The sequence below is a fragment of the Ascaphus truei genome, chromosome 4 (genome assembly GCF_040206685.1).
Source record: "Ascaphus truei isolate aAscTru1 chromosome 4, aAscTru1.hap1, whole genome shotgun sequence".
NCBI classification, from domain to species: Eukaryota; Metazoa; Chordata; class Amphibia; order Anura; family Ascaphidae; genus Ascaphus; species Ascaphus truei.
In genome coordinates, this window is record NC_134486.1 from 59719408 (window position 1) to 59746144 (window position 26737).

The 26737-nt window shown below is 41.4% G+C and overlaps 1 protein-coding gene across 2 annotated transcripts in view; it reads right to left on the reverse strand.

Annotated features, from left to right (window-relative positions):
* The window catches only part of FBXO11 (F-box protein 11), a 72052-nt gene that overhangs the window by 29858 nt on the left and 15457 nt on the right, over positions 1-26737 (reverse strand). The window contains exons 2-5 of one of the 2 annotated variants that reach the window (XM_075595826.1): positions 11867-11991; positions 6902-6983; positions 5373-5514; positions 1491-1620 (exon numbers count right to left, since the gene is read on the reverse strand). In XM_075595826.1, coding sequence (XP_075451941.1) covers positions 1491-1620; positions 5373-5514; positions 6902-6983; positions 11867-11991 — 479 coding nt within the window. Of the gene's footprint in view, positions 1-1490; positions 1621-5372; positions 5518-6901; positions 6984-11866; positions 11992-26737 lie in introns of both variants that reach the window. The other variant, XM_075595825.1, reaches the window with a different exon arrangement.

Sequence of the window (26737 nt, forward strand, 5' to 3'; positions counted from 1 at the left end):
AGAGTTCCACCCTTCTTGGTGTAATTCCTGGAATGTACCAGGTATATTAGACCTAGTTAGTCAGATTTACAGCTGTCCCTAGATGACATGATGTATTCTTTTAGATGATGACCAAATTGCTTTCACTGGTAAATGACCTCAAGACGGAACAGCTGGACAGCAGATTGGTGCCGAGCACAGAACATAGCAGCACAGGGCAAAACCAAGACCATTAATTGATATAACTCTATGGCTTCCCTTAGGCCTGGGACATAGTGAGTTTGTCCGGGCTGAGGCTCAGGGAAAGCGGTGCTTTCCCTGGCCTTACACAGCACGCCGTCAGGGGGCGGGACGGGGGCGGGCCAGTGACATCACGGAGCTGGTTCGCCCTCATTGGGCGAACCGCTCACGTGACCGGCCCTGCGCTCCGGCAAGCAGGAAAATCTCAAACCTCCGTCAGACACACGCTTCCCCAAGCGTGCAGACGCGTGCGCGAGCCCCTGCTAAAGCCGCTCTCATTGCGGCTGCAGGGGCTCAGTGCCGAGCAGCAGCACGGTTCAGCGCATAAGCGCTGACCATGTCCGAGGCCTTAGACGTAGCGTCTAGGTCATTGAGTTTGACACTCCAGGGGCCCCTTGACATAGTGGCTATGTAATGGCCTTTTACTGCTCGTTTTCCAGGGGAGGTCCGGTTCTGCACGCCATGCAATCTGTTTCCACATTCAGTTTCAGTGACTCTGCGGTCAACAGATTGTGATGGGCCAGGGCGAGGAGATCTACACCAGTCTTCAAAATTTATGAACAACTGAACAGAAATCTTTTAAAAATAGTATAGCAAAAGTTTGGATTAAAAATGTGCACTGCCTTGACATTAAATGAAGGAATTTTATACATACTTTTTCTATGGCTTTTGAAACAAGGATAAGTTGGCTGTAAACCACTTGAAATTTGGCACTTAAGCTGGTACTAACCGTACTTTACCCCACTCACCTTGGTGTAATGAAGATGGCTTATTAAAAGTACAGATCCATCCGGATTCAGATTTCAGATATTAACTACTGGGCAAATTATTAAAATTTTAATATTTTCACTTTCGTGAAATATGTTTTGAAGTTCTAAAGTCTACTTTGACAGTAATAAGTATATTTTCTCTGGTCACCATTGTGGAATTAAGCAGGAATAAAGCACCGCTTTGGCTACTGAGCACCAACTGAATGGAGTATCCTCCTGGCCATAAATTATATCTGGAGGTCAGGGTACAATACATATGCATCATGTAAAATAAAAAATAAAAACCATCTCCCCCTAGAAAAAGGAGCACTGCATTCTGCCGCTTTAAAAAAGGTAATTTATAAGCTACTATCCCCTCCCCAAAAGTAGAAATTCAAATTTCCCCAAGAGCCATGCGATTATCGACGAGCAGAAACTATTTCCTATGTAACGACTCACTGCATGCTCAGTATAGCTTATTTTTCTAAAGTACGTTGGGCTTTTAAAAGCACATATTCATACCAACTGCTGGAAGCTCTCCTTCCATGGGTTTGGATGCTCATAGTCTTCAGGATTAATCTGATAGAATTTGCCAGGTTCGGGATGCATCATTGGACGTGTATACTCAAATACTTCCATGTACAATCGTTTCCTACAAATAAAACAAATGACATATACATGAATGTAGGTAAAGTATCACATTTACAAGGTTAGAGTGATCGGATTGGACAAATAATATATTTTCCTTTTGTACCTAAGGAACCTGCAATGTACCGAAACAAATATATCACAAATCCTTTTGCCAGAGAAATGTTTAAAGCCATTTAGCAACGTCAGGTGTTTGAAAAGAGGACGTTTAAGCTGAAGATTTCTTTTGAGATTGGGTTTCTATGGCAATAATGTATCAGTGTTACAGGAGTCCGTGCTGTCTCATATAGTTGTTACATTTTATCCACAGTCCTCTACATCAGGTGTGCGCAAACTGGGGTTCGCGGTGCTTACAGAGGCCTCGCGCTCTTTCCCGCCTTTAAATAAAATGGCGGGGGAGCACGCAAGACCTCTGTATGTCTCTCACCTTCTCTCCAGCAGCTTCTATCAAATGACGCCACCCATGCCGGAGGAAAGGTAAGGGGGGGGGGGCAAATAAAAACATTTGCGCACCCCTGCTCTAGATCAAACCTGTCAAACCCGTGGCCCGGATGACATGCAGCCCACAAGGTGTTACCATGCGGCCCGCGCCCGCTCAGCAGCAACAGACCACATCAGGTATGGAGATGCTGCGCACACGAGCCTACCTGCCTGATCGCCTCCACATGTTACCCACCCAGGAGAAATAGAGAGATAAGGGGTAACAGGCGCGAAGGAACCGGGCGACGGAGAGGTGAAAGGGGGAAAACAGTGACTTACGTTTTTTTTTTTTTTTAAAGCTTTTTTTATTATTTATTAAAAATGACTATGCATAGGTTGTAGTGACTATTTTCGTTTTTTCTTCAGCCGCTCTGATGATGCGGCCCGAGTCTTGCAGTCGGACTTAAGAATTGGCCCCCAAGCTAGTCTGAGTTCGACAGGCCAGCTATACATTGAATTGAACGTCTTTACCCCAACAAAAAAAGTTAACTAATAATTGACAGATGTTCTAACCTTGTACGTATTGGTAAATATTGCATGCAGATGCACAACAAGGGGAGGGGGAATTAACAGAGATACTGCTGCCCTGACAGAAGTGGGAAAGAAGAAATGACATTTTTCAGTGAGAAAAAATCCCCTTTTCTTCATCGTCCATATATCAGTGAGCTATTATGGGATAAACCACAGCAATACAAAAAGAGCTGGGTTAATTGGACAGCTTGGAGTAGTTTAAGTCCAACCGCAGCTTCTGACAATTATGAAATGTCCAGGTTATAATGCTTCAAAGTATTGATACCCATCCGGGTTGCAGCCATACATATATTTTCACCCATAACGTAGCTATAGTTCTTGTAGGGTAAGATTCTAATTTCTCTGGAGGTATCTTGTCACGATACGCTATGGCTATAGGCATCTTGTGAATTATGCCATGTAAAAAAAAAAAATTGCCTTTGTATATTCCCAATTTCCATTGCAATTTTCATAGCTTTAATAACTGTATCTTTGGGGGGAAAGGCAGGGTAATGTTTCACCCGTCTTCCTCTGATGCATTTGGTCAGATTTAGAGCCTAATTCTAGTGTTTCTGCTCCTTATATCCTTTAAAAAAAAAAAGAAAAAAGAAAGAGTCCTGCATCCGAGTGTTTCATCTCCTGCTGCCAGATTTAAGCATTCAATGCACAACTTATTTGTATATTTGACTGGTAAGGGCTGTTCACATGAAGCACAGATAAGGTTTAGCAGTCTTAGGCAATGCTTTCTTATGCCTGGATGTCTTATCAGAGGAGCTGGGATGTTTATTTCATTCAGGATTAGAACTTGGAGGGGTAGACATTACTGCAGGGCAACCAAGAAAAAATAAAACTTGAAAGAAAATAATAAGAAGAAGCAATATCCTACGTGTTGTTTTTTTAAATAAAATCAGTTCTGTAGTATTAGGTAACACCTACTACATTTCTTTTTATTCAACTGCACGTCATTTTTAATGCGTTTTAATATACTGAGCATGCTTTGATTTCTCTAGCACAGGGGTGTGCAAACTTCTTGAGCTGCGCCCCCCTGCCCGGGAGCCGCAGCGTTCACGCCCCCCTCTCCCTCTCCAATGACTCGGCGTCAAATGACGTCGCGGGTCATGTGACGTCACGTGACCACTCCGCGTCATTTGATGCACTTGCCATGGCGATGTGTGACGTGACATATCCCCGCGGCGTCATTTCATGCCGCGTCGCCGAAGACCCGGCAGAGAGCAGGTAAGTGAGTTACAGAGGCCTCACGCCTCCCCTGGCATTTAATTTAAATGCCGTGGGGAAGAGCGCGGGTCCTGTGTAACCGCCCGCGCCCCCCCCCCCCTTCGGGGCGCCCCGCTGCACTGCCACCCAATTGCAGACTGCCATAGGGACAGCGAAGAAAACAAAACCAATGATAAGACGACTATAAAGGTTTGTAGTGACAGACTTCGGTTTTTCAATGTAAGTAATTCCTGGAATTTGGGGTGACACATTTGTACAAAGACATGTGAAGGCTTCCTGTGGCATGCTGAAACCGTTTTATTTTTTCTAAAGACCGAAGTGATTAATGATGAACAGCGACATATCCGGACACGTCATACAGAATATGCAAAGTCCGCAGGCACTACTGAAGTAAAATGGATATCAGCTGCAGTGCTTTGCCTCACCTCATAACGTATCATGTTTTTGTATAAAAAGAAGTTACCCTTTGATAGCACCGATCACTAGCGATAGGAGCCATTTGCAACCATCTCCGAATTTAAATGGTGCTACGGAATACAACTAGAAAAATAATGTCAGGCACCTTTATCAAATGGGAGAGCTTTTATTTCCAGAAATTGTGTGAAATCACATGATGCTACTGCCTTGGTCTCCATAGCTGCAGCTACAATCAGTAAAATAGCTAACAGAGCCACAGTAAAGGCAAATATTAAAGAGTGCACCCATCTCTCAAACATCAGTGTTCAATGAACAAACACAAGAGTTCTTGACACACAATTGAGCACTTGTCCTTTTTTAATGTCACCCCTTTTTAGCAGGGAATTCCATAAAGCTTCAACATTCTGCATTAAAAAAGACCCTGTTTCAGACCAGCCTTATATTTTAATCACCTTAAACAAATGCTCATATTAACCAACCTCAGGCACGAATTGCGATTGCCAAATAGATTGTTTCTCCCAAAAATTTTTTAGCAGTAATGTACAAAAATGTAATATTTAATCATTCTTGCGAAGTTATATCTATTTTTGCAACTCATTGCATACAACTTGCTTTCAATTTAGCATTTGATTACCCAAAAAAATCTATTCCACTATAAAACTGAAATGTTGCCCATAGAATACAATATTTTGCATTTAAATAATTCAAAGTAGAAAAACAAAATGCACATTTGCAGCGGTCTGTCTAAAAATATTGCAGCACCAAGTAACTCTCCAACTTTAATCCTTTGACAGGGTAAGGCAGAAAAAACTGGCCAGGAACATACAGCATGCCATTTAAAATGGCTGTTCATAAATACACTATTTTTCAAAAGATTCTCAGATGTGCTCAGATTCTTTCTTGCTCCACGTTTGAGTGCTTGTGTATTTTGCTGAACAACACTTTCAGAAGCCCTTTTATCAGCACTCTTAAAGTACAGGCTATACAACAAATGCTCAAACGTGAGATTTTTAAGCTAGCCTAGTAACAGCCACTTTCATTTGCAACCTGTTTATGTTCTTATGAGCAACGTATGAAAAACACACAATCCACGGGTAGTAAGTTTCCACTTACCACAAAATGGGATCATTAGCGAGTTCGCTGAAGCGTTTGCAAACACAAGCTGCTCTACAGAGATCCTGCTCCAACAGGTAGGAGAAGATCTTTAGAACCACTTCATCTGGTAGTTTTTCTTGAAGATATTGCTCTGCAGGTGCTGCTATTAAAGTAGTATAAAGAACAAAAAACTCTTAATTTTATACACAGAATTTACAGCTCAGAGCCCCCCGCCCCCTTTGACTACATCATGTACATGTGCCACAACCATAAGGCCGCGCTTATAGTGCTGGCGACGTGACCAACGACGTCACCCATTGCCACCAGCGAAAGTTATAATTTAACTTTCAGCGACAGGGTTATTGATTGGTTCAGACACAGTCACATGAGGCGACAGTCTCTGAAAAATCAAATTTACCCGGCTTCCAAATTTTTGGTTGCTCCGTCGCCCTAACTATAAGCTCTCGCAACGGAGTCAATTGTTTTGTTTTGGAGCGATGTCGCGTCGTGGGCACTATAAGCGCAGTAGGACAGAAACATTAAGGGCGGTAAGCAAGCGATATTCATGACTGTCAGCAAGTCAAAGAAAAAACATATTGTTTCCATTACACAAATAGTACATATGGTTTAAAGTTGAAGGTCATGAAATATTCCTAAATACGCCCCAAAAAATAAGATCAGGGTTTTTTTTTGCCTAATTTGTGGGGCTACCTCTTTAAAAAAAAATTGCATGCTGAACTGTACCAATCATAACATGTATTTGCAATACAGTAAAAGGGTTTCTATAATAAAGCATCAGTTCCTCCAACATTACGTATTCAGAGTTGTAATTACATTTAAAATAAAAAGAATTGCTTTCTATGGTATTTTTCTATTTTTACAACCTCTAAGTCTGCAAACTTATTAATACATATAAATAAAATGAACCCCCTCTTTCCCTTCTCTAGTTAATGCTGATCATATGCGAGGGGAACGTCTACTTCTATTTTAAGTACTGTAGCAACTACACTGGAGATGCGTGGACCTATTTGATCCAGTGGATGACTTGGAGCTGATGAGCTATGGAACCCCCTTGTTGCCCAGAAATGTTACATTTTATTCTTGCACACCCACACGCACATGCACGTACCCCTCAAGCAGCAATGAGTGAAACTTCAAACTGTATTACACAAGGTTTCTAAGGAAACCCACAACGGCAGACACTTCAAGAAAGGAAAAACATGGGAAGCAGCATTCCACAAACTCCCCAATAACGTGGCTTGCTTAAGGTTGGTGCCTCATTCCGGGGGATGAGCTTCATGAGGTCAAAACGTCTGCCATTACCACGGAATACATTATACTTTGCATACAAATGTTTCAGAGCCTGCTTTCCCCCCCACCTCCCCAACCCCCCCACTGTTCGAGACTAGACAATTTTTCTGGAATATTTCACATATTTTTGTAAGTACAAACCTTTAAATGTAAGGGAAATTTTAAAGCTACATACACATTGTTCTATCTTATTTTATATCACTTTTAAAAAAAAATTGAAATGAAAGTGACCTTACCAGCCAAATCTTGGGATTTCCCAGACACTCTGGCACGTTTTGCTCGATGACCAAAGTTTTCGGTTGTCGAAGTGGAAGCACCCTGTAGAAAAGGATAAATGGTTAATTTAAAGAGGCAATTCTGCTGAACTGACAAACAAATTATTTTACAGTTTTTTAAAGGACTAACACAGCTACCCACTCTTGCTTACACGGTTTTAACAATCCATACGGCTTATTCAGAATGCAGCTATAGTGGTTCGTGCATTTAATCAATACGAATTTCTTTGGGGTTGCTCAATTATTGCTTCCCCTCCTCATATCTCTTTTGTCCTCCATTAACTCTACGCTGCTCAATGACTTCGTAGAAATAAAAGTCATCGTTGTGCAGGCGCTGCATTAAAGACAACTCTAAGGCCTCGTTCAGAAACAGGAGGTGGAGGGCGCGCGTCCGCGCGTCTGTCTGCTGGGCGGTGTGTGTACATCATCCCCAGCAGACCTTTTCAAGCTTTCAGGAGGCGGGTCTACGACCTCAGCTTAGAGATGGGTGTTACAAATATCTACACACAGGAAGAATCTGTGCACCGCCGGAGAAAATATGGAGAGGCTGGGATGTGTGATCGTGGATTCTTTATTAATGGAGCATAGCAGCAGAGTCTCTGGCAGATCCTCTAATGCGTTTCACCCCATAGGGCTTGCCTTACGGGGTGAAACGCGTTAGAGGATCCGCCAGAGACTCTGCTGCTATGTTCCATTAATAAAGAATCCCCGATCACACATCCCAGCCTCTGCATATTTTCTCCGGCGGTGCACCGATTCTTCCTGTGTGTAGATATTTGTTGCTCGTGACGGCATCGGGAGCACGCCGATTAGATGAAGTGTTACATTCCCTGCCGGTTGCAGACCACCCACCGGGACCAGAGAGTCATCTGCAGGTTGCGGTGTGTCAGCATGGACAGGGGATTTTTTTCATCCAACAAGGACGGCCGCACTAACATCATGAACTGTGAGTTTCACTACAACCTTGCTAGAGCTCATATGTGAGCCAGTTGTTTAGGAGAGACTTCATCACATTGATGATCGGATTGCCTGTTCCCTCCTCTTGCCCTTCTATATGAGATATAGAGAGGCATACAGCATTATACAGCACATTACCCAGCAGCTTATATTCTTCTGAGCGCCGGATTGGTAAACATATCAAGTTTACTATATTACATAGGCATGGGTGTTGCTATGTTCAAATCATTTTCAAGAATGATTTGATTGGCTGCCGAAGTACCAGTGACGTTGCTGCAGCTTGAAAAAACAACTTGAGTTGTTTATTGAAACTGTAGCAAACGTCAACTCCGTACTTCGGCGACAAGGTAGCTGCTACCCTGACAACCGATATTGACTTAAAATACTTTGTTTCGAACGTGCGCGCGCAAGTGTAGTTGCTACTTTAAAATAGGGGGGGTGGGGGTGGCCTAGCGCTCCGTCACGACTCCTGCGGCTCTTGTCCCTGCAGCGTCTGTCACAGCGGGCTCTGCAATAGCCAGCGGGGACCTGGCCTAATTGTTTTTTCAGCGCAGGCATGTCTTTAAGCAGGGGTGGTCAACAACGGTATTTGGAATGGTCCGTGTGATGGACCAAAAAAAGAACAAAGAAAAAAATTGGCAGGAACATTTTTATTTTATTTTTTCGCTAAAGGAACTATACAAAATCCTTACAGTAAAAAAACATGACAGGAGAAACTCATGAATATTAACAAAGATGTTATTAAAATTGTGTTCATTTTCAAAATGTAACAATTAAAAACGTAAAATAAATCAATCAGTTTAAAGTATAATTACATGCAAGTTATTTCCCATATTTATTTAGTTAACAGACTTTTTTCAGCAATGAACTTTGTTAAAAAGAAGTACGGATCTGTACTGACAGAAGCCGATGTGGGCGTAGTCTGCTTCTGTTAGGTTTTTATTATCCTTGTTTACTTTTGGCCTTTAGTTTAGGATCCGGTATAAATTAATAGCTGATGTAAAATTGTTCCCCATTAATTGGCACACCTGAAAACAAAAAAAAACATAATAGAAGGTTGGCCACCCCTGACTTGAAGGAGAACAGTGATGCACAAGTTCGGTCCTTAAGGGCCACAAACTGGCCAGATTTTCAGGGTAGCACTCACACAAGCAATTTGTCCAGGTGAAATCTATAGATAACCGAATGCACAATTAATTAGGAAAACCTTATCCTGTTTGTGGTCTTTGAGGACTAAATGTGTGCATCATCTCTAGCATTCCCGGTTGCAATAGGGACAACAATGACTGTAGTTTAGAGTGTAAAAAACAAAAAAAAACAAAGAGGGCAGTCCCTCTTAAGACTAAAGTAAACTTAGGACAATGGCATTGTGACAGAAGCAGCAGCATGGCAACCGCACATTAAAGGCTAAACCCGCCTGGAGCCTCTGACCCCCAATATGGCTAAACCGCTTTAAGGGTTAGCCCTACTCCTGAGAAAAGAGTTGTTATATTGCATGTGGTAAATGCATTACAGTAGGTGTTAATGTTAACCACATTATCATTGTGTTTTCAGGTTGAATACATTACATTTGTCTGGGGCATTGTTGCGTTTGGGAGCTCGGCCACCTGCTAAGGGGACACTCGTTTCAAGCCACGGGCATTGCCCTCTCCCTGGCAGCTCGGAGCCAAGATTTGTGGAGAACCCTAACTCTGCCCAGTTATGTTACTGGATAGCACTAGCTGTCGACGCTGATCTGATTGGCCCGTTTATGTTTCCCACCACTCCTGGCCCTGCCCATTCGTTGGGCAGTGCATGTAGCCATAACCCCACCGCATCAGCAATTAGTCCATTTCGGCTGGCCAGTATCCTCCGGATTGGTGTCCTGCAAGTCTGTACCTATGATGCCCGACAATTGAGTGGTCTGCACGTGTTTTGTGATGGGCATGTTTTACATGTTAAATGTTGACCAGCAAAAAAAAATAAAGTACTATGAAATATTTGTTTAAACGCAACTTTTCCACTCACTTTGGAGAGTTTTTACAATCTTCATCTAATGAATGTTGTTTGGTAATAAGGCCTCGGGCATGGTCAGCGCCTAGGCGCTGACCCGCGCTGGTGCATGCCAGTGAGCCCCTGCAGCCGCAATGAGAGCGGCTTTAGTAGGGGCTCGCCTGCGGAAGCGTAGGTCTTATCCAAATTTTAGATTTCGCGCTCATGGGAGCGCAGGGCCGGTCACGTGAGTGGTTCGCCCAATGAGGGCGAACCAGCTCCGTGACGTCACTGGCCCGCCCCCCGACGGCGCATTAACCAAGGCCAGGGAAAGCACCCTCCTTTAGTACCCCGAAGTGGCTAACGGCACCCATTCAGCTCCAGAGACCTGCTGTTTCAAGTGTGTGTGTGTATGTATGTGTATATATATATATATATATATATATATATATATATATATATATATATATATATATACATGTGTATATATATATATATATATACTGTGGTTGACAAATCACCAAAAAATCTACTCGCCACACAAAAAAATCTACTCGCCACCTAGTAACAAACGTGTGCTGCTTGGGCCAATATTTACTCGCCCGGGGGTTAAATCCACTCGCCCGGGGTGAGCAAATGTATAGGTTTGTCGAACACTGTATATATATATATAATGTGTGTATGTGTGTGTGTGTGTGTGTGTGTGTGTGTGTGTGTGTGTGTGTGTGTGTGTGTGTGTGTGTGTGTGTATACATACACACATTTTTTTTTGAGGAAGATTGAAGCTAAAAGAATCTATATTATTATGATGTTTTTTTTTTTTTTTTTTTTTTTTTAAGTGACTGTTCTTTCCAATAAATCTCTGCGGAACCTCCTTTATTAAAAGAATGATCTGAGTCAGGGGGTCATCTAGAAGCAAATGTGGTAAACATCAGAGGTGGAGCTACCATAAGTGCAGCCGCTTCATCTGCACTAGGTCCCCGACTGGTTAGGGTTCCATCTTTTCGGCTGTTCTGCAGAGTCAGCAGCACTCACTGCCTGGCACTTCGCCCTCTATTCCCTGCAGGTAGCAGATAAGAGGTGCAGAATGGACTCTCCAGCCCCTCCTATGTAGGGCAGCCTGTATGACTGACAGGTTGCACATCCTGGGCCTCTCTGCTACTCTGATCCAGGTAAGGGTGTGTGGGGTTACTGTAATGCATGTATGGGACATATCATTTGGTGTGTGTCTATATGGGAGTGTGGAGAGTTAATTTGGTGTGTATATTGAGTTTCTATACATAATTTCAATACACTTTGGGATTGTGTGTATGATGTATGTATATATCTGGTGTACATTTGTTTGTATGGCACATCTGGTGAGCATGCATGCTTTATGGTGTGGGTGTCTTGATATTTGGGCAGGTTGTTTGTGCTTGCCCCCCCCCCCCCCCAGTTTAAAGTTTGCCAGTCAGCGCTTGGAAGTCAGGGGGAGGAGGGGCGAGAATTGCACATATATTTTTTTTAAATGTGTCTTTCCATGTGGGGCCCAGCTCATACTTGCACTAGGCCCCACAATTCACTAGCTCCGCCCCTGGTAATCATACTCTGAGACCCCTGGGTTTAGGAGAATATTCACTACATAAAAGAAACTATATATATATATATATATATATATATATATATATATATATATATATATATATATATATTTATTTATTTATTTATTTATCTGCAGGGATTTTTAGTTGTTCTGGCGTATTTATTTTATTTAAAAATCAGTGTTTACAATAAGATGGGGGGAGGAATTTACATTTGAAATTGGTGTTTTCATATGCCCCTTATTTTGCATTTGTGTCCTGCCTGTGGCTGGGCTGCTACAAGAGGTGGAACTCCATAGGAATTTATGCTTAATTTCCAGCTGGAAGTGCAGGATGATCAGTAGGCGGTATTTGTTTGGTTAAAACACCGGAATACTTAAACATGAGCAAGGAATACAGAACGTGGTTTTCCCCTTACCTCCATACTGCTCTTCGTTGGACAAGCGGTTCTTTTTGGGACAATAGTTTTCCTGCGAAGTTGATATGGACTATTCTGTGCACCAGGACCTGATTCTTCTGCAACCATGTCTGCAGGCACTTCATCTGCACAGCAATAGGGAAGAAATGGTTACTGACAGTCATGAACAGTTATTCACAATTTAAATTACATCAACAGGGTATCTTAAAAACTATTGTACAAAAATCTGAACAAGGCGGAAAAATGCTCATTCATTTAGTTTCAAACACAGGAAAAAAATACTTGGCTTCTAAAAAAGCAAATCTTTTAGCGGATGTTAGAAAACCAATTGTGGCCACATTGGTGAGCTTGCACTGCGCTCACGGGTTTAGATATGTGATGAGCTGAATGAGGCAACAGAATACGGAAAGTGAATTGTACTCTTGATTGAAGCGCAGGCGAGTCTGAACCTGGATTTAGATATGTAACATCGCAACACGTATGATCCATAAATATATTTGTTTGCTACCGTCACTTAATTACTGTACTTAAAACCGTACCACTAAAAAATGTAACTGACAATTGTATTCACTGTAAATTTATCATTAGAAATTTTTCAAAAGTACACACCAAATTAGGTTTGCTTTTGGAAATAATAAAATTGCTAACAAAGCATTAAAAGTGATTGTGAAAATTGAAAAGGCTAAGAAAAAAATCACTGAGGGTATGGGGTGATTAAAATGTCCGGTAAGGATCATTCGGGCAACTAAAGTTGATACTTAATTTGGGATCCCTATGCACACAGCTCATAACAAAAGCAGCGAACCCAAAGGTTCTCTCTTTCCTAAACATCACAAATATAAACCATCAACTAAACGGACACATTTTATAAAAAATAGCTTTGCCGTTCTGGTGTTTGGATGAAGTTTCAACTGGCCGATAAAAATTGCTCAGCTCAAACAGTCTTAATGTCCAAGATAAATAGATTTTACATAATTACAAAATAAATAATTATTTTAATGATGCAATACACCATTTACTTTATTATTAAAATCTATTGCATCAAAAGAACACGTCTAATACAAAAATTATTGTTATGTTAATTATACTCAATTATTTTATCACTCAAAACATGTTAAAGGTATAACTAACCATATCACCTCAATTTTGGAATAACTGCAGTATTTTTAAAAGGCAAATCCAAGAGGATTCAAATAAATTGCAAACCCCAGCAAATTGCTTTTCTTTGCATAAATCCATGCAACTACAATACCAAATCTAAACAGCCTAGAGATCTGTAGGTTATACATTCCTGAAAATATTAATTATGGAGTCCAGCCAAACAAACACACACACACACACACACACACACACACACAATAGTTGAACACGTCACATCACTAATCCCCTCAACATCCCCTGCACTACGGATCAGTGGTTTAGAGAAATTATTTCAAGAATGAAATGTAAAGACTTCCAAGATACAAACGTGGGAGCCAAACAAGGTAAAGGCTAACATTTGTAACAAAAAAAATTCTTTAACTTGACATTACTTATTTGAATTGCTATATTTTGATCTCGTCTACACAATATATTGGATAAAGGATAAAAAAAAAAATAAACAAAAAGGGGGGAACTTACATCATGTTATTAGGAACAGCCTACTCTGTATTCCAAGTGAAATTGCTGTGAACCAAACACACACAGGAAACAGCAAACACTTAGGAACAAAACATCAACACGTCACGTTGTTAGGTTACCAGTTAAAACGCATTTTAGCTGGCAAAGGTTTAATCTGTATACGGAATACTTTAGTGCTGGAGAGGCCTCGCATAGGTTGTATAGAGAATCGAGTTATTTCAGACCGATCTGTCAATGTAGAGATTAAGAAGCCAGCAAAATATACATGGCTAGTTTTGCTACTTCGATTGGTTATTCAAAAGTCATTAGACCGTAGAGAGAGATTAGCAGCCTGCGACATAAAAATATAAAACTTCAACTCTAAAAATTCAACTGTAAAAATAACAGAAGCAAACCTGTCAGAAAACTAAACAGGTAATGCCACTCATATACAGAAGTATGATAATGCAAGCCAGGCAGCAAGCCAGTTTCCTAGGCTGCACACAAAAGCAAACGGAGCACAGATTTGCAAAAAAAGTCACAGTAAAGGAAATGAGCTACCATGTGACAGAGCCTTACCAAGGACAACTCACACAAACTAGGCATAGCAGAGCCAAAAAACATTACATGTGCAGCTGGCAAAGAAAAACCACTTACCACTCCAATTCTAATTGGTTTCAGGTCAAACAAAAGCATCACTTTTAAGTTCTCTTATTCAATCTGGTCAGTGGTGAAAGGGTCTAGAGCTCATTGCCTTATACAGCAAGATCTCGTCTAAGCAAACTGAGCAACGCTGGCTGATTAACAGGAGTTTACAAAATGCAAGCATTACTTCTGCCTGAACCTCAAGTCCCTGCCCCAAAGAGCTTTCAATCTAATTTTTGTGTCAGAGATAGGTTTATAAAGTGACTTGCCCAAGGTCAAAAGTAGATGAAGTCCTAGCTACAGGACGAAACACGTAGGGCGGAGGCTTTTGAATATTTCTTAGTATCCCCTATCCAGAATTTACATTCAGCATAATTCCCTTAATATCTGTGCATCCCTTGGACTTTATCCCCGAGTTACGGCTGTAATCTCGGCCGAGTGACCTCAGCAGTACAATCTCGCGACGTCAGCAGAGGAACCAGGGAGCTCAGGAGGGCAGCTGCAGGCGGAGGAAACCTACCACAGAGAATCTTGGCGTTCCACGTGGAGTGGAAGCAGACCATCACTCCAGGCAGCAGGACGGAGAGGATTTTATATCCTATATGCTTGTATAACAAATCTACGTAAGTACCAGCACTCACTGTCTAATAGCTAAATGATGAAAACAGTTGTAATGCAGAATAAACATTTAAAAATAAAATGAACCAGAAATAAATCAAATGTGTTTGCAGAAACCAGTATCACAAATGGGCATGTCACAAAGTGAGGGGTGGGGGGGGAAAGAAGGAAAAGGGGAAAAAACATGAAACACAAGGAATATACACAAAAAAAAACCGGAGAACGGAAAGTATGCTAGGGGGGCGACGTTTCGAGGGACTATCTCTTCATCTGGCCCATTCCCCCTGGTCCAAAAGGACCGAGAGGTACTTCCCTAAGCCTCCCTTCCCCTATACCTGGTCAAATCAGACACCCCTGAAAATAGCTAGTAAACATATAGTGTAAGCTAAATACAGCTAAACAGCTAATAGCAGGGCAGCAACGAGCAGCTGAAGGAGCAAAGCCACTGAGGGTTTGACCACTTCATTTATTTTTCTCATTAACCTTTCACTGACTGTGTGGACTCTTGGTGCTCATTTGCAAGCTGCTTTCTTGCAAGCTGTGTTCAGCTTTAACTGTACCATTAGTGGATTCTTGCTGCCCTGCTATTAGCTGTTTAGCTGTATTTAGCTTACACTATATGTTTACTAGCTATTTTCAGGGGTGTCTGATTTGACCAGGTATAGGGGAAGGGAGGCTTAGGGAAGTACCTCTCGGTCCTTTTGGACCAGGGGGAATGGGCCAGATGAAGAGGTAGTCCCTCGAAACGTCACCCCCCTAGCATACTTTCCGTTCTCCGTTTTTTGTTTTTTTGTGTATATTCCTTGTGTTTCATGTTTTTTCCCCTTTTCCTTCTTTCCCCCCCCCCACCCCTCACTTTGTGACATGCCCATTTGCGTTACTGGTTTCTGCAAACACATTTGATTTATTTCTGGTTCATTTTATTATTAAATGTTTATTCTGCATTCCAACTGTTTTCATCATTTAGCTATTAGACAGTGAGTGCTGATACTTACGTAGATTTGTTAGTACTATACAGGGGAATATGGGTCCCCTTTTGTTCCGTGCACCCTGCAATTGCATATATTTAACACCATCAGAGTGCTGTCTATCGTCCCCTTTTACCCTTATATGCTTGTATACTTCTGCTACTTTGTAAGTAGCGATCTACCTTTGCGCATTGACCATTACAAAACGTACTTCACCATATTTTGTCTCTTTTCTATTTTGTTTCAGAGAAATCAAGGACTCTAATATATCCCCAGTCTATTCATGCTCATATTTTATTGTTTAGTTAACAGTTTGCGCCCGTGTTTTCCCCTTTTCCCTATATATTTGCTATTGTGTGTAGTTTAACACTTAGGCAGCAATTGTTACTATTTTATTGTTTAAATGTTTTAATTTGCGTATATATATATATATATATATATATATATATATATATATATATATATATATATAAGCAATACGATACCGTTTGAGCGAATATCAGAGGCAGCACTCCAAAAAGTAGTCAAAAAAATTGTATTTAGTGTGACATATAAACCGGTTTATATGTCACACTAAATACAATTTTTTTGACTACTTTTTGGAGTGCTGCCTCTGATATTCGCTCAAACGGTATCGTATTGCTTATTTGATTCATATAGGATTTGCACCCACCTATATCTACCTGACGGAGTGCCTTGTTCTCATTTATTCACTATATATATATATATATATATATATATATATATATATATATATATATATATATATATATATATATATATATATATATAAAGGTTATTGTGGGTAAAAAAAGTGACAAAAACCCTCCACAGTAAAGCATAAAGCAACTGTAAATATTCCTGTATATTCATTTGCATGTCTTAGACAGGTCTGCAACCCTGTCTTTCCCCATTATCGCCCAGCATACAGCTCTTCCACTGCAGCAAGGGATTCTGGGAAATGACATGCAAATGAGCACACAGTGCCACCTTTTATCTCAAGCTCACATTACATGAGCAACCCTTAGCCAATGCATGCCGCTTTAGGCTAAGGCCCCACTGCCTCAGACCACGCGCCCGCACTGCAGACAGGCGGCGCGTGGAGAAGCACTTGGGGCTTTTTCTGGTCCAAAAGGGATCATTTTTGCGAGTGGGGGGGCGTGGCCAAACGGGTCAGGGGCGTGGCCATGACGTGAGGGGGCGGGACCGCCCCTCAGCCGTTCAGCCCCTCAACTGTTCAGCCGCTCACACACACAGACAGGCACTCACGTACTCAGGCACACACATGCACTCACGCACTCAGGCAAACACATACACACACACAGACAGGCACACACTCACAAATACACACGGGGGGTGAATCGGAGCCCGGGGGATCGGAGCAGGGGGGGGAATCGGAAGGGGGACCCCCTCTCCCCCCCAAGAGGAGAGTCTGTGGGAGGGAGCAGGGGGGACTTCCTTGGTGCTGCAGTTTATTTAAAATCGCTGCTTTCCCTCCACACTCTCCTCCCCACCCCCCGAAGCCTCCCCTCCTCATTGGCTCACAGCCACACCACGTGACGCGTCGCCGCTTGGGATTACAATTCTCTTGAATCCCCTGGCGGCTGACGCGTCACAGCGTGCAGTGAGCTGAGCAGTGAGGGGGGACTGGGACCGGCTCGGGAGATTCCGCTGCTGGTGGGGAACGCTCGTGCGGCCGCCCGCGCCGCCGGGCGCAGCGGGTCCAAGCCCTTAGACACAACTTTTAAGCAAGGGCTTGGGAGATGCAAAGCCAGTAAACCCACTCACAGACATGTTTCAACCTTGATGGGTATCATCAGTGTGAGGTTGGTTGCTGGCATTTGCTCAAATGAGATAAGAGTCGGTATTCACCACACTTAAGGTTATGGTGGGTATAAAAAAAAAGTGACAAAAACCCTCCACAGTAAAGCATAAAGCAACTGTAAATATTCCTGTATATTCATTTGCATGTCTTAGACAGGTCTGCAACCCAGTCTTTCAACATTATCACCCAGCACTTCCACTGCAGCAAGGGATTCTGGGAAATGACATGACATGTGTGCTCATTTGCATGTCATTTCCCAGAATCCCTTGCTGCAGTGGAAGTGCTGTGTGCTGGTGATAATGGTGAAAGACAGGGTTGCAGACCTGTCTAAGACATGCAAATGAATATACAGGAATATTTACAGTTGATATAGTTATATATCTATATCTATCTATATATATATCTATCTCATTTACTTCGTGCTACAGAATCTTTAAGGAAGCAGATTACATTAATAAGTGGCTTCCCTTTTTCATACAACCCCGCATTTAAAACAAGAAATGTAAATTTTCCACTTTTTTTTTTTTTTTTTTAATGTTCTAAAAATGGACTTGTATTTTGAACTCGTTTATTGAAGTGTACGACGGCATGTTCAAAACTTGGGTAGAACCAGTCTAGCTACTGTGACTGATACTTCACCCATACTTTTAGTTGTAAGCAACTCTAGAAATTATCCTTTACCAGTCAAGATTCCAAGCAATTACCTGCACTGACAACTGGTGGCAGGCATTTCAGAGGTGTTCGATTACCGTGAACTCTAAAATCAGACAAATGGTACAAAAAATATTGAGAAAAAGAGCAAAATGTCGACCAGCATTCTAACAAAAGACATGGTTATTAAAAATATATCTATATAAAAAAAAAAAAGTTTAGGAATTTTAGGATTGCATTTAAAGACTTTGGATGCGTTTCTTTTCTCACCATCTCTCCCAACAACAAAAAAACATGTAAAAGGAGAAGGAACAGGTTTCCCTGCCTTATTTATGTACTCCCACAAACCTAGTCAGCAGCACGACTGAAAATGCAGCATACACCCTTGAAATGCTAAGATCAGAAAACACAAACGGTGAACCACACCCATTTCAGAGGCGCACTATGTATGTATTGGTCTTCAGGAGTCTGCATGATTATTTTTTTAAGGACACACAGTAAAATACAGCTCATGGCACACACTGGATTTCATTACATCACTATACTCTGTGCTGCGAGGATCGCGTATCCAAACTGCAGTAACAAACAGCTCAGAGAGGCCAATGCTTCCTTCTTTTGTGTTACCTCAATTAATCTCCAAGTGAAACTGCAGCATACGAGCAACATTTCCTATTACAGCTGAGAAAATACGGTTTATTTTGGAATCGCTGTTGAATAGAGTACTTGGAATTTAAAATAAATAAATAAATACCACCCCAAGCTTGTTGACAGTGCTGCTGAACCTGGCAGGACATGAAAATGACAATATAATATAAATGAGTAGAATCATAGTAACAATGAAGCTGGAGAGGTTGATGCAGCAGCGACAACCACATGTGCTGTGCTGCAGTCAGATTCCATCACTCCCTGCAGCATGACAAGCTCACCATTGTGTCAGGCTACCATCTTCTGCGGCTTCCAGTTTAACCCTTTGCCAGCTGTCAGAAATTCAGATGACAAATTACCAATATGTTCTCAAAATATTTTCAGGAAATCAGAGGACACAATTACATTCTGCAGTGGAAGCTTACAGTACTAGAAATAAAATAAATTAAATTGGAGGTGAAAATCCTTCCATAATAAAGTAGCACAATTTAAGTAATGTCTACATTTCCCCTCCAATTTGACTTGAAATTGTAAAATAAGTGGTACAGTATATGTTTTAAAGAGATAAACTTCCTATTCGCTATAATCTGGGCTCCTTTGACAGGAGCATCCCAGGATACATCAATAGCCACAATAAATGCGTGCACTCCACTTTCCCCTTAGGCCACGATTATATTCGCTGCGCGCGTGCGACGCCACCGGAAAGAAATCAATGGAGAGCAATGAAGGCGCACGTAGTGCACGTGACCATGCTACCAAGTGTGCGATTTTTGAACCTACAATTGGAATTGTTCAGCCAATGCGGGCGAACCGCTCACGTGACATCACGGCCACGCCTCCATGTCGCCTCAATGCCTGCAGTGCATGTTTCGCATGCGTGACACCACGCGGTCACGCATGCAGTATAAACGCGGTCTTAGAAAGGTTATTCCGAGCAGACTTTCAAAACCCAGAACATTAGGAAAGTTGGCAGTCCAAAGCAAACTATCTTTGCACTTATTTTCAGACTACAGCAGGGCCCCGCTTCTCGGCGCTCCGTTTTCTGGCGATCCGCTGAAACGGCGGCACCGAGAAGGGGGCCGCCATGTTGAAACTAAAATCACGCATGGGCGGGTGCGCCCGGCGTGCATGCAGACCGCAGGTTGTGCGCGCAGCGTATAGATCGCACATGCGCAGAACGGCGAAAATGCCGGTTTGCGCATGCGCAGCACTGAAAATCTCACGATCCGCTTTCCGGTGATTTTCACTATACGGCGGGCCTCTGGAGCGGAACCCGCCGTATACCCGGGGCCCTCCTGTACATAATAAAGACTTTATGCACTGAACAAAAAAATATTTGCCAGAATATGTGCAACACGTGGACTCTCAGTTAATGGAATCAGCCAACCACAGATATAATTGTTCTAAAATGTGGCAATTTTCCCAAGTGAGACTAAAAAAAGTCAAATTCAGATCAGTGGTTAGAGCAATTAAAAAAAAAAAAAAAAAAGTCCTCATTTGTCTAAAGTTTAACCTGAAATATTTGTAAATATTAATCTTAAAGCTGCAGTTCAGTCAATATCCTGCATGTTTGTTTTTTTTAATAAATCAGTTCTGTAGTAAGAAAAAATACTTTTAGCATTTTCTGTTTTTAAAAAAACAACTTTGAAAGACCAATTTTCTTGTTTTCTATTTTAACAGCCATTTGCTAAGGCACTGCCCCTTCATGTCCTGTCACAAGCCCTGGCACACCCCTTTGTCAGCCCTGCCCTCCCTGTAGCACTTGTCAGTTCAGGATTGCTCATGAATATTCATGAGCTTCCACTGCCAGTCAAGCAGATTATAAACAAATGCCAGCTTTTAATATGTCACCATATTTCGACCTATCAATAAATGGAAAACGAATTGAGCTGCAGCTATACAGTTCTTTAGGTAATTAGAGATTGCACACATGAAACTATTTAAGTAAAAAAATAAATGTAAAAAAAAAAAAAAGACTGAACTGCAGCTTTAAATGCAACGTGTATAAATGTTATTTCAAACTGGTGCTCAAATATGGATTAAGTGTCGAAAAATCTGATTACGTATCACTGGAGAAAAGTAATTAGAGTGTTAATGCCCATCCATGTAAAGTCCCCATTTAAAAAGCACACACAAACAAGTTTAAACTTAATAAATAATAATAATTGTCTGATTTATAAAATGGTGTGAAACCTACTTTTACTCTGGTAAACCTATCACTGCTATCAGTTCAGGATAAAAGAATGGCTGCACCTTTGCAAAGTACAGTACAGTACTGTATAACAGAATTGGTTATGTCTGTGACACAGAACCAGTTATATATTCAACAAAAGCTACAGGAGTTCAGAAAATGAAGCAAGCAGAGAACATTTGAAGAAGGGCCATGAATCTTCAAGAGAAAAGGCACATGGGAGACTGACTGCAGGAACATTATCAGCTGGCCTGAATGTTTGGGAAACAGGGAGAGAGGCACCCAAATGCATGTTATGTTTGGGTGTTCAGCAAATGGACTTCCCAAGTAAGTTCACATTCCAAACATACTGAAAACGCAGGTGCCATAGATCAGATCTGTTTATTTTGCTTTCCTTTTGAGGAACAGCCAAAAATAGGACATTTGATGCCCTTTTCACGCTATCAAACCAGCACTTTGCACACACACATATAATTTATTTTTTAAACAAACCGCTTGCAATCATAAATGTAGGTCACATAGGCATCTATTGTTTACAAAGTCATCGATAACAAGACACTTCGGTTTAGCTTTAAACCATTTAAAAGTGGTAGCCTCCATTAGTTCACACAAACTATAATAGGCATATAAATGGCATTCTTAAAATGCAACTACTCTTAAACAAAATATTTAAGTTGTCTGTTTTCTGTGGAAATACTTTCTTTTTTCTTCTTTTCTTTTCACAGGACATCGTAAAAAGCAGAATGCATTTCACTTATTTCCCTAACCGCTAGACCCCCTCCTGATCAAAAGAGTAACACCACACAAAATGGAGGAACTAAAAGTCAAAATATTTCCTAAGATAGCAACATTTTTAAACCACTATGAGAACTGAGCTTTTAAGCCAGGAAGGAAACATTTAACACGTTCATAAAAGTCTTACATGAAGGAATATTTTAGATCAACTTGGGAAATTGGCTCCTCAGCACATTTCCTTTCCAAAGCAGTCCAAAATACACCAAAAGGTGTTCGATAGAATTTACACAAATGTGAAAATATTCATATATTGATGTCATCTCTTAAAAGTCAGGGGGTATATGGAATAGTCACTTGAAATCACTGGACATATTTGTCTCCACTTTTTATTCATCAATTACGCTGGAGCGACAAAGGTATTGCAGATACTAAATGACATAATATTTCTTCAACAGTGCATGGCATTAAGTAGGGGCTCTTGACTACATGTAAAGTTTAACTCTAAGATGGAGTTTAGACTAGTAATATTACATTATTAAGATGTTACGTAGATGGAAAGGGCCATAACATCCATATTTAAAATTACTTCAATTGAATGGTAACCGATGCCATGGAGAAGCTACAACATTGTGCAAGACACAGGTGGTGACATTTTCAAATCCACACCCTACTTTTTATATTACAGCTCCAACAAGGATCAATATTCAAACTCCTTGCCCGATCAGATAAGTGATGGACAACCCTACCTGAAGTCCAAGAGCAACGGTACTGAAGGAGAAATATAACACTTCAATAGGTAAAGACTCGGTCCATCTTAACAAAGATTACTCTCAGCTCCAACATGTTAGCGTTTGTAAAATTACATTTGTAATAGACCCCAAGACATCCTGGAAACAAGATTTATCTTATGTAGCTTTCCTGGTTAAATATTTTTAAATTAAAACAGAGTTAATAGGTTCTCCATGCAAGCACAAAGGCGAATTCTAAGTAGAGCACATATCATTTACATAATTTCCATCTTTTGTTTGTAGTCAGTTCAAGGATCATACTTAAAGAAGCACTCTTAGTGATACCGTTTCTTCTGTTTTTATTTTCTTATGTAGTTTGAAGCAGGGGGTCTCCGGAGAGGAGCCACGCTGATTTCAGCTCCTCGGACCCCCGTGCTCTATGAGATACTTACCTTCGTAAGCCATATTGATCACACAGCCGAGGATCCAACCAGCACTAACTACAGAAGCAAGTATCTCAGGGGTCCCCGGAGATAAAATAAAAACTGTTCAGCTCCAGAGACCCTGTGTCAAACCTACTAAAAATGAAATAAAATATATATATTTTAAAGTGTTGACAGGAGTGCCTTTCAAGAGATGATTCCAAAGTGCAGTTGTTTTGGGCTAAGTTAATAGGCATATCTTAGATAATACAACACACAGAACCCCAGCAAGCTCATTTTAATCCTAATAGAGGTATATTAGTATTTTATCTGGTAGTGTTAGGACCTGCGAACTGGGTCTGGCTTGTCGTGGCTCGCAGGCTTACAATGCTTTGGCCAAAGGGTTAAACTAAATGACCCTTTTTAAGAGAATATCTAAGTATTTTACTGTGTATTTTTGTCATATTGGATGTAGCATTGGGCTTCCCTGTTGCTTGTTGTGTATCTTAGATATTGCTAAAATGCTAAAATGTCACCTGTATTTAAAAGCACGAACTCCCCCTATGCTTTTTTTTTACCCTTTGTTTCTTATTATTACAGAATGGGTTCCCAGATAAATATCAGTGAAGTTACTGTGTTTAAATCTCCATCCAAGGTAAACAAAAAACACCTGCCACACTTGGGGCCAATAGGAAGCCGCAGCATCTTTGGTTACAGCTTCCTATTGGGGAGACTTTACATCAGCTTCAAAAAACTAAGTATTGCTGGTAACTTCAACGATACGTTTCTCATCAACCATGGGGTCCCCGAAGTTGAAAATAGCACTGTTCAATTCCAGGAGATCCCCTCCCCCCCCCCCGTTCCAATGTTCTAAATATAACAAAAAAAATACAGAAGAGGAAGCAGGGGTTAGTTAGGGAGGAATGCTGCTTTAACCTTCTCTATGCTCAAATGGTGTACCTGGTGACCCGACACATGCTCTTTTTCTAAGGGGTGATCAGACTGCCCACTCTGATGGAATGACCAGCCTGATCGAAACGTAAGTGGAGCCCCATTCACTTCCGTTTCCAGGGCCTCTCGAGTGTCATGTGATCCGGTGACACTGAGGGTCAAGAAATAAAATGGCACAAATATTGTTACCCAGTGAGCTGGTGTGTTTTAGTGACACGTGTAGTTAGGGAGAAAAGGAAAGCAAACGCAATTTCTTTATTTAAAAAAAAAAGGGGGGGGGGGAGAGGAATGCCTCAGATATGTAGTTTGATGCTGTAAAGTATTGCATTGGGAGGAACAGCAAGTCTTGTCAGGGGCACATCCTTAGGCTACAGATTAACCCCTTAAGTAAATTACTACTGTATTTTTGTAAGGGGATATTGAGGTTTGCAACCTTTAAATATTACAAAATGGCTAATCCTCGTCATGTCAGGAGAGGAACTCTATCCGGGCTTTAAATAATTTAGGTTTGTTTGGATGTATAACACTTATTCTGTTATCAATTATTTTAAATGGCCACTCCCCCTAGGATACAAGTTAATTAGGAAGGGCATGTTTATTAGGTTAAAGGTGTAATCCCCCATAGAGGACGAGTTGCATTTCTTAAGGGGCTCTGAAAGAAGTTTTTTTTTTTTTTTTTTTTTTTACAATCAAATGTTTTCTTTACCCTTATTCCTCCCTGCCAGAGAACCAATAAAGATAAGGGGAGGCGGGGAAGGGGGATTCTGGTTGTACAAGCACTTGCATAAAACAGTAACATCACACAAAAGGGAGCAGCTAGAGAAAAACACACACACACACACACCTCAATTACCCAAGAGACCCACGATACTGGAATTAGTTTTCTTACACGTACGTTTTCCATGGTAAACTTAAGTTATGGAGGGTTTTTACACTTTAGCCTATCTTTTGCTAGATAAGACGAATGTATTGGTTCTATTTTGTCCATTGCTTGTAAATACTATACAGTATACAAGTTATTGCGATCCAAGTGGCTGTTATGTTCTAATGGAGTAGCCCCCCAAAAAAGGGAAACATTGATTTTAAACAGGGATATTATTCCAGCATGTTAAATTCTTACTTAAAGGATAATGAAATATTTCTAAGGAAGCCGATTGCAGGATTGGAACAGGGGGCCCTTCGGAGCTACACCGCACAGTTTTTAGCTCCGGGGAACGCTCTGGTACCCAATATATTTACCTGCAAAGAGACTAGTATTATTTCCTGGTTTTTAAAATAGATGTTAAATAAGAAGCAGCAACCGACTTCTTTTTGGCCCGACATTTGGCAGCCATTTTGTTTCCCTGTCTGAAAGATTTAAACCTGGTGCCTTCTTCAGTAAGGATCTCGGGAAGCAGGGGATCTCCAGAGATAAAGAGCACTGTTTTGCTCTGGAGGACACCCCCGCGTTTCCCATCCTGTAAAAACAAACCCAGTAAGGTTACCGCTTTAACCATCTTATCCACCTTAAAAAGTTACCCAAATCTGCTAAAAGCATTAAAAAAAAAAAAAAAGGAAGGAGGAACCTTTTGAAAGACAACCTTTTGCCTTTGAAAGCACAAATAAAGATAAGGAGAGGGTGGCAGACATGGGCTCTGGCTGGAATTGAAACCCCTATCACATCTCAAAACACCATGTTTACAAACCAATTTTTAAAATGTAGACTAAACTGTAGATTTAGATAAAACACTGTCAATCATTCAATGTTGTAATTAATGCCTCTTTGTTCCTAGGATGGACTGCCCCTTTAAAATCATCTACATGAATCCATGCAAGTTAGAAAATATTCATCGGATGGATCATCTAGGGACAATACCTCTTACACTGTCCCTGCATGACCCATTTCCTACTGAAAGATGCAGCCCAATTTTAGAACACGGGGAGTTATAATAATACAATAAGTGTAAACATAAAAGGGAATCCCTGCATCGCAAAGCTTACACTCTAAGTGGTATGTTGGGAAACCTACAAAGACTGTAGCAAAAGGAATAAATGCAGTGTTTGGCCAGGCATGGACCACAATGGTTAGTGAGGAGAAGTGGTAGTAATCCCAGGCTATTTAAAGGCTTAATTTAGAAGGTGTATTTTCAGATTCGGTTTGAAGCTGATGACGGTATCTGTCAAGCACATTTTGAGTGCGAGGGAGTCCCACAGGTAAGAACCACCTGTGAGGACGTTTTAGGCATGAAGTAGAAGGAGAAATACTTTGGAAGGTGTGTACGAGTATATATGAGGGTCTCAATAATTCTGGATGACCCTCAAAATGAAAACTATTGTCAATTTTGAAAGGAACTGCATCTTAACGCCATGATTATACCAAAAAACGCCGGCAGCGTGGGGCGCCGCAGCGTGGTGCAAAAACAAAATGCATTAATCCAATTGAGGTAAACATACCTCGAGCGACGTGTGCGCCGCCTGGAACTGCAGGGCAGCAGACAGGAGAGGAGACAAAGGAATTTGGTCTTGGCAGGCGATGCCCACGTCACGTGAGCGGTTCAGCCAATGAGGGCTAACTGCTCACTGCCACGCCTCCCCTGCTCCTCTCCTCAGCCTGTTCAAGATGCCGCTCGGCGGCAGCGTGAGGATGACGTCACCACATCGTGCTGCGGCATCTGGTATAATCGTAGCCTTAGGCCGAGCTCACACACTACGCTTACTTGCGAGAGTGTGAGCTCCTTAGATGCCGCGCAGCTGTAGCACAAGCGATCTGTGCGCAGTGTTTCAGGCGATGGGAGGGGGGGGCATAGCTATTATATCACGTAGCTGGTTCCCCATGATTGGCGGAACCAATCACGTGACACGGCAGCCGCCTTTAAAGACATTTGTCTTCTCAAAACGCTACAGCGTCAACGCG